Source organism: Etheostoma spectabile, unplaced genomic scaffold, assembly GCF_008692095.1.
Source record: "Etheostoma spectabile isolate EspeVRDwgs_2016 unplaced genomic scaffold, UIUC_Espe_1.0 scaffold119, whole genome shotgun sequence".
NCBI lineage: Eukaryota > Metazoa > Chordata > Actinopteri > Perciformes > Percidae > Etheostoma > Etheostoma spectabile.
This window is the reverse complement of record NW_022605570.1, coordinates 478142-487314: the sequence shown is the minus strand read 5'-3', so window position 1 is coordinate 487314 and position 9173 is coordinate 478142. Positions and strand designations below refer to the sequence as shown.

At 44.8% G+C, this 9173-nt stretch overlaps 1 protein-coding gene across 1 annotated transcript; it reads left to right on the top strand.

The window, feature by feature from the left end:
• The first annotated feature begins 156 nt into the window (after positions 1-156).
• LOC116685694 (transcription factor Sox-9-A) lies at positions 157-3804 on the top strand. The gene is made up of 3 exons (XM_032510618.1): positions 157-982; positions 1216-1466; positions 2058-3804. The coding sequence occupies exons 1-3, from the start codon at positions 555-557 to the stop codon at positions 2864-2866; spliced, it is 1488 nt and encodes a 495-aa protein (XP_032366509.1). The 5' UTR covers positions 157-554; the 3' UTR covers positions 2867-3804.
• The last annotated feature ends 5369 nt before the right edge of the window (positions 3805-9173 follow it).

The window sequence follows — 9173 nt, the reverse complement described above, 5'->3', positions numbered from 1 at the left end:
TGTGTGTGTGTGTGTGTGCGCGTGGGGGGGGTGTTAGGAGAGGGAAAAATATGGGATCAAGTTCCTTCACTCTGGCGTCACATGCTGTCGCCCAATCAGATTCGGGCTTTCCTGTGCGCCATGGTAACGCTCTTATAAAGCCCGTATGCGAAACGTTTGCAGTTCAAAGCACTCGCGCGTTCTGAGGATTGTACTTGGAGACTGGAGAGGAGCACTTTACCGTTTCATCCTGCAGAGTTGAAAACAAACTCGAACCCACCTGGCTTGTTTTCGCCCTTTCAAGTGCGGAACCGCTTGCAGAACACGCATTCATCCTAGGAGTCGGTCACAAACTCGTGCGTAAAGACACTCGCGCGCCATATCGGTTTTACTCACCGGAGCAAACAAAAAAAACAAAAAAGAGAATCTGATTTCTGTGTACTTCTCTCGTTTGAAAGACTTTGATCAAACTCATCCTGGGAAGGTAGAGTCTATTTGGAGACTTTTCTTCTCGCGAGAAAAGCAGAAATAATTCTCCCGTTTCACTCGTAATTTGGCACCAAACAGTTTTTCGCATGAATCTCCTCGACCCTTACCTGAAGATGACGGAGGAACAAGACAAGTGTCTATCCGACGCCCCGAGCCCGAGCATGTCCGACGACTCCGCGGGCTCCCCGTGTCCGTCCATTTCGGGTTCGGACACCGAGAACACCCGGCCATCGGAGAACGGGCTGCTTGGCGTGGACGGAGAGTTCAAGAAAGACGAGGATGATAAGTTCCCCGCTTGCATCCGCGATGCTGTGTCCCAGGTGCTCAAGGGCTACGACTGGACCCTCGTGCCTATGCCCGTGCGCGTTAACGGGTCTTCTAAGAACAAGCCTCACGTTAAGAGACCGATGAATGCCTTCATGGTGTGGGCTCAGGCGGCGCGTAGGAAGCTGGCGAATCAGTACCCACATCTGCACAACGCGGAGCTCAGCAAAACTCTGGGAAAACTCTGGAGGTAAGTGTGTCTGCTCTGCGTTTCTGCTTTTACGCAGTGATTTAGTATGCAATGAGGATTTTTTATTTATTCATTTATGTGACCTCTTTCTGTTTTGCACATTCACGCGTTAGCTTGTCTGCAAACCTAATCAGCTGATTTTAATCATTTTGCATAGTCTTGGAGTAAAACCACTGAAAATAGCGCAGCGGTGATAATAACTTTGGTTAATGTATTACCCTTTTTACGCACAGACTTCTCAACGAAGGGGAGAAGCGGCCGTTTGTGGAGGAGGCTGAGCGGCTCCGGGTGCAGCACAAGAAGGATCACCCAGACTACAAATACCAGCCCCGGCGGAGGAAGTCGGTGAAGAACGGGCAGAGCGAGTCAGAGGACGGCAGCGAGCAGACGCACATTTCCCCCAATGCCATCTTCAAAGCTCTGCAGCAGGCGGACTCCCCGGCCTCCAGCATGGGAGAGGTGCACTCTCCGGGTGAGCACTCAGGTGAGCAGTGAAAAGGGGTTTTCAGCACCCCCCAGTAGTTCAGCATTCACCTCAGTGCATGAACAATGCCTCATATTTTTCCTCTTGACTCTTTAAAAGAAAAAAAATTAAAAGTCAAACAATGTATTCCTAGAGCTGGGCAATAAATCAATATATCGATATCGTGCTATGAGACCAGATATTGTGTTAGATTTAGGATATCGTAATATGGCATAAGTGTAGTCTTTTCCTGATTTCCAAGGCTGCATTACAGTAAAGTGATGTACTTTTCTGAACTTACCAGATTGTTCTAGTTGTTTTTATTATTAGCTTTTACCCAAGTAGTCATTATAGCCACATTACTGATGATTATTTATCAAAAATCTCATTGTGTAAATATTCTGTGAAAGCACCAAGTGTCAAAACCACAATATCATTGCAGTATCGATATTGAGGTATTTGGTCAAAAATATCATGATATTTGATTTCCTCCACATCACCAAGCCATATGTATTCCCCAGCACCATTGGTTTGTTTAAAAAGAAACAAAGTTAAGTAGATGGATTAAAAAAAGCAAAAAATCTAATCTGTGTCAGTTTTCTCAACTTGCAGGCTCCCAAGGGCCCCCTACTCCCCCCACCACCCCAAAGACAGACATCAGCGCAGGCAAAATGGACCTGAAGCGTGAAGGCGGCCTCCGCTCTCTGCCAGACGGCCCCGGCGGGCGTCAGCTCAACATCGACTTCCGCGACGTAGACATCGGCGAGCTGAGCAGCGACGTCATTTCCCACATCGAGACCTTTGACGTCAACGAGTTCGACCAGTACCTGCCGCCCAACGGGCACCCCGGCGTTGCCAGCAACCCCGCGCCGGTCACCTATACCGGCAGCTACAGCATCAGTGGTGGCGGGGCGCCAGTCAGCCCGCAGGCAGGAGCGGCTGCAGCGTGGTTGGCTAAAAGCCAGAACCAGCCAGGGCAGCAGCAGCAGCACACTCTGACCCCGCTGGGGGGTGCAGGCTCAGAGGCAACTCAGGCCCAGCACCGGACCCAGATCAAGACGGAGCAGCTTAGCCCGAGCCACTACACCGAGCAGCAACAGGGCTCGCCGCAGCACGCCACCTACAGCCCCTTCAATCTGCAGCACTACAGCCCCCCCCAGCCTTCCTCCTACCCGGCCATCACCAGGGCACAGCAGTACGACTACTCCGACCACCAGGGGGGCGCCACCGCATCCTACTACAGCCACGCGGGGGCGGGCCAGGGCTCGGGGCTCTACTCGACTTTCAGCTACATGAGCAGCGGCAGCCAGAGGCCCATGTACACGCCCATCGCCGACAACACGGGGGTGCCCTCCATTCCTCCGAGCAGCCCGCAGCACTGGGAGCAGGCGCCGGTTTACACCCAGCTCACCAGACCCTGAGCCCCCCCACCAGACGCATTCAGAGACAACAGATATGTACAGCCACACAGATCTGACAAACACACTCCGAAACACTTTACGGGGAGAGTTTTCCTCCTCCAAGGATCGCCCTGAATCAGACACTTGAATATGAAGAAGAGGAGAGCTGGACTTGTGATTGGCTCACGTCGTGCCTTGCTATTGTACCTTGATAGAAACTATATATATATATATATATATATATATATATATATATTTTGAGAGAGATGAAGAGACTTAGGAAAAATCCTCCGTGAGGACTCATCGATTGTTGATATTTCTGTAGGTACTGTGTATGTTTCTTTTCAATTTATTTCTTCATACGCTGGCAGTTTGTAACCCATGGGGGGAGGGGGGTAGTGGGTAGTTTCATGTACCTGTAGATATCAAACAAAAAGCTCTATATTTTAAACAGTTCGGCAACTAACCACTCATGGTGGTGCCGTAAACCATTTCTTCTGTTCCTATCATTTCATACACAGATCTCTGTTGGTATTTTGTTGTTGGCGCTCATTCTTTTTGGTGCCATTCAGCAAGTATGGTTTGTATTTAAGCTGTTGTAGCTGTTGATTTGTGTTCTCAAGTTACAAGTCGGGATCATTGCCGAGGCAACTAGGCAGTACAGAGGAAGAGAGATAGAGAGGCTTGGTTTCACAATGCTGTGTTCTCTCGACGGGGGGTGGGGAGGGCGGGGGAGACTGCAGCCCGTTCCACCATCCGTGCCTTGGATTTTTTACACATTCTTAAACTTTTTATACGTGCGTGTGTTGTGTGTGTGTGTGTGTGCGCGTGCGTGTGTGTGTGTGTGTGTACGTGCGCAATGGCCACAGCTGAGATTACACTTACCGTCTAACAGCGTGTGTTTGACAGCTACAGGAAGTCCCCTTTGACCCCTCGGGTGTCCCCCCCCCCTCCCCTTGGGTGTCGTCCCCCTGCAATCTCCCACCATGCTGGTGTCCAAAACCCTTCCCTATGGTCAAACCCAGTTTAAAACTTTATTTATTTATTAGCTTTAATTTTATTTCAAAGTAATTATTTTGCATACTATTCTCTATTCTTATAACTAATGAATTGTCCTCTTTGCAATGTAGGCGGCATATAATTCCCCCCCCCCCCCTTTTTGGGGGATTTTCAACCCAGGAGGTACTTTGATAAAATCGTACACGCTGTAATCGCCTTTGTTTTTAGTTTATTTATCTCATCTAAATGTCTATTTTAAGTATGTATTTGTCTTTTTTGAGGGTATGGGGGTGGTGGGGGGGCTATCTAACAAATTGTGTATGAATTGTTTGTATTTGTGAATTTCCTTTAAAGTTGGACTTTAAACTTGCTGAAAGAACTGGAAAATGTTATCTCAGTTACAAGATATTTCTTTTTACACTTTTTCTGTTGGGCTCCCCCCGGTTTCACAAAAGTCCATCCTTTGTGCGCCACAAGCTCCATTTCCTTTTCTGTCAATATCAAAAAACTAATGTTCCCAATAGTCTTTTTTTCCTCTCTTCATTTCTCCTTCTGTGATCTTTCCATGTATTTGTACGGTCTTTAAAGAATCTTTTGTATATGTATTTGCAATAAAAAAAAGAAAATGATATTAAAAACAAAAAAGTAAAGTTTCTCATTTGTCACTCGGGATAATACTTGGGAAACATCACCGATCTGAGTGAAAGGGTTAATAGAAGAGTGCCCAGAAACTGGACTAGTGTTTGTTTTCCCAGAAGCCTTGTTTCCCCCCACCTTGTCCCCCCTCCCTCTCTCTCCCCGTCAGCTGGGACTAGGAGGGAGGAGGGGAGTTGATATAACAAGTGCTGTAAAAGTACTAAACATAATCAGAATCGATTTCAACAGAAGAACCTGTAACAGACTTTTAGCTCAAACTTTGCACCCCATGCACTGCAAATGCAAGTCAAAACTGTGAAAATTCAATTCAGGATACTGTCAAGTTTCAGCTTCAGTCGGTCTGGTAAGACCCATAATATACTGTCGTTACTCAAAATACACAGTGGTTAAGCAGAACACTCTGGTTAGCCTGTTTCTGTTTGTTTCTAAAAGTTACTATGGAGTATAAACCCAGCATGGGTTGATATATAGGCAATTACATACAGTCTTTTTTTTCCAGAATAATTTTTGGTGCATTTTGGGCCTTTAATTAACAGGATAGCTGAAGACAGGAAAGGGGCAATGATGGGAATTTTCTAAATCCATCTAGGGACAGATGTTAACATTGCCAACAGAATTTAGAGTTGTATCTGTTGGGGATGGGGACAATTGGAATTTTTGTGTGTCATTTCATTCAGCAGGTGTTCTCCTGTTAAGATGTATGTATATGAAAGCCCCTTACCAGGGCAGGTGTTCCAACTAGAATTCTATTTGAAATGTTGTTGAAGTACGTTGCATTGACAACAGTCCCTAATAAAAACATTCAAATAACATAGAAAGTAGAAATGAATTCAGCTCAGTACTGCTTCTCGCTCTCTGTGATAGTTTGTGATAGTCGAGGTATAGAGGGTGGCATGTGTTGTTACTGATTGTAAATCACAGCGAGGAAAATGTGTGATTCACAAATTACTTCTACAAACTACCTTCACTCGACTACTGGGAAACACATTTGGTTCAAACAGACTCACCTTGACGTCTTGCTAACACAAAATCACTTCCGGGTAGACAAATGGCCGTTGCACTGCAGAGATTCGTGAAATCCACAAACGTGTGTCTATTCTCAGCCTTAACTGTAAAGTCTTAAGATGTAAAGTTATACAAGGTGGTGTGACCCATCTGACATGTGTTGCATTGCTAGCATCTTTGATAAACCAACAGCAACATATCACATGCCAGTCAGACTAACTGCTAGTCTACTTTTCATTAGACCGTCACCCAGCTATCAAACTAGGTCTCCAACCTAACATCAACGAAAGTATTGACATCTGAAATTATGTGCATTGGATGTTTTAAGACCAATGATTTTGGACCCACTCACTTTTACCATCTCTGATTCATCTGTCTGTTCACTATTCAGATCCAGTCAAATTCACTCAACTTGAGGAATGCCCAATTACATTAAACTCCATTCCGCATTTTAGATTAGCCTTGAACTCCCATACTGTCACTAAAGAAGATGGAATTCAACTAAATGTTAACCGTTTTTTTGTCTGTTGCTTTTAAAACAAAAGGCATTATGTGGGGTGATTTTGGTTGCAGTGTTGAATTATAGTTCCACTTACACTATGCTATGTTAACGTTACCAAATATCTCACATTTATGCTTGGCTAGCGAGCTAGCTAGAGTAATGCCAATCAATCAGCTAGTGTTAGCAGCTCTATGAATCCGGGCCTTTAGAGAACAGCTAGTTGTACCAGTGCTATGTGTTCATATTGAAGCCCAGGTGCTACTGTGGGGTTATCCTCACTGACTAGGAAGGGAGGACCCACCTACATTTTTTGTTTTTAGCTTCCTAGGCCTATGTCTGAAAGTATCAAGCATGATTTTTAGATGAATGAGATGAGTATACAGTTGTTCTTTGTCTCTGTTTGCCCAGCACCGTTAACTCGTAGATACTGGACACAGGAGTATTCTACCCCAGAAGTTATTGGAAACAAGCATTGGGATTGGGTCTATAATATTCTCACGTTTGATCTTAGAAGTTCTACAAATGTTGGACCTTCCGTAAAGTTCTACAGGCCTAACATGACATTGACGACAGTGCTGCTTCACATTTGGGCAGCTGAATGAGTGGAAATGTCTGAGTATTGTACGATTTACACGTTATGGAACAGTGGATTTGTTCTTGGTGTCACTTCAAGCCGAGCATCCGTTACCCAACCGCAGCTATCACACCTAATTAACAAGTAAGGAAGCAACGACAACATACACAACACTCCATGAATGTATTTTAGTTGTTTCATATTAGGATAAATGAAATATTAAATACTGAATATGTGAGCGGGCACAGCGAAGCCGTCTCCTCAACTCCTCAGCACTGCCGTCTGATAAAGGCCAAGGAGGGGAAGCAATGAGTGATGTCACGCTGCCCGGGGACCAAACACCATTTTCCTATGATGTGGATTATGTGTTAGGCGACATTGTTTTTATACTCATAGGAGGCGGCGGCAGCTTTCCAACACTCCATTCATGGAGGCTTGAGGAATCCAATGACTTAGACTGAGATGTAGCCAAGACTCACTTTGTACCGCACAACTACTGAAGGCTTGACAGCTCCATCCCCATGAGGACTTATTTATTTTTTGTAAAAAAATAAAAAATAAAAAAAAGGTTTGGGTTATCACAGCCATTGGATCATAAAAGAGTTTTGTAACTAGTCAACTGTGCAGTAGAGGATTAGGGCAACATTTGAATCACATGAGTTCTGAAAAAATAAGTCAGGATTCTGAGAAAAAAAGTCAGAATTTTGGCTTTATATTCAAATACTTTTTTTCCACACGAGGCCCTTATCATCTTCCATATAGTTAAGAGATATTACTGGGGTGATTGTACATTTTGAGTTCCCATATGCCAACAGATCGACACAGTCAGATGATGGATCTGTCTACAGGCACTTGAAACAGAAACAAAAAATGTGACAGAAATAAGATACAGTACAGTACACTGACTGCAAGAACAGGGAAAAAGTATCAGTCCATCTCTGGGAAAAACAACATGTGCCAGTCAGAAAGGTGATATAGGTTACATGGCGTGGTTGCACAAGGTGACCTTTAGGTAGAAGAAAAAGAGCTGGCAAGAATAAGAAAAGTCCCCTAGCTAGTTTTCTCGTTGCAAAGGGTGACATTTTTCCTGTATCCTGTATCACAGTGTAATGGACTTGTCCTCAATACATATTCAGTTCATCATGCTGCATCAGCTAGTTTTGCATGTTGGTTGTTCCAAATGGCAGAAAAAGGTTACTCTATTTGAGGACCGCAGAACCACAATGTTATATAATGTGAGTAAACTGTGCACTCTACCAACTTGACTGATCTGTGATGCTTTATAGCCAAGGACAACAAAAGGGACAGAACATGAAGAAAAAGGTTATAGTTTAAACATTCAAATGCAGTTCGATGAAAATGTAGCTGTTTCCATCCGCATGTTTTTATGCGAATTGAGCTAAACTGTTAAAGAAATGGACCAACAGATCCCGTTGCACTGGACGGAGACCAGTGAAGGATATTAGAGGCACCTTTCCGGTGATGGCTGAGCGTTACTGTGCAGCCTCCAACTGAGCTTGACGACGTAGATGTGACGTGAGCAACCTGTCTGAAAGTTGTAAGTCTTCTGGTAGCTGTGCCAAGAGAAGAGAACCTATAGCTCACTCAGTTGGTATGCTCGCCCCATGTCGGCTGAGTCCTGCAGCGGCCCGGATTCTAATCTAGCCTCTCTCTCTCTCTCTCTCCCGCTCCGTCAGTCAATCGGGTCTGCGGATCTGTTCCGTTAACGTTTAGGGTTTCTTCAGCTTCAGGTTGGTTTTTAACTTCGGTTTGTAGTACTTACATAGTAACCAGTAGATTTCTGGGGAATGTGGGTTTCAGACATGCTGCTTGGTTTAAATGCAACTGAACTCAACTCGTCTTCTTATTGGCTACACAGGAATGCCAGTTTTATGACCTCTTTCTCTCACGGTGTGGGGGCTGGACACATTATGCTGTCAGTTTTTCCCACGTGGGCCCAATGGGGACTGTGAGATTTCATTTTTACCTTGGAGTATCTTGAAAATACTGATGCTATGGCTGAGAACAAAGTTCATTGGAACCTGCAGATGCCACAGATCTGACGGTGTGCGGATTGAGAATGTAGCGCGCACACGGAAAAAGATACACCATCAAAACCGAGAAATGATGCACTATCTAGATTTCTCTGCGTCGAAACTGGCCAAAACTACAAGTTGTGGAGGACCAGTATATAGGATTACAAGGCTTGGATATTCTATTACCTTGGCATGTTGAAGAAGTAGGACAACCACGTTTACGGCGATCTTTCACCGCGTGGATAAAGACACGAGGACAAAGGTAGGGATCATGCTCGATTTAGACAGAAACGGTGCAGTGTTTCTTAACTTCATAACGTGATTATAACCGCTGTAAGTCACCTTATGCTTTGTGCGGGGGCTTGATGGAATCACAAAGACTTTAAGCTTTCTAATGATTGCTGCGACCGTGTTGGTGACGATTTAATGCTTGCAATTCATGAATGAAAACACGTTGTGGAAAAACAGGTACCGTTTGAGGAACCGGGACGAAAGAGAGGTTAAAGCCCCGCACATTTCAAGAGAACCCGACCCACTTTCGGGTTAAATCTGACC

Excerpts from the sequence above, each read along its gene's own strand:
- LOC116685694 (XM_032510618.1), top strand. The coding sequence starts at position 555 with ATGAATCTCCTCGACCCTTACCTGAAGATGACGGAGGAACAAGACAAG. Across the intron at positions 983-1,215 it reads ACTCTGGGAAAACTCTGGAG|ACTTCTCAACGAAGGGGAGA; the intron begins GTAAGTGTGTCT and ends TTTTACGCACAG. Across the intron at positions 1,467-2,057 it reads CTCTCCGGGTGAGCACTCAG|GCTCCCAAGGGCCCCCTACT; the intron begins GTGAGCAGTGAA and ends CTCAACTTGCAG.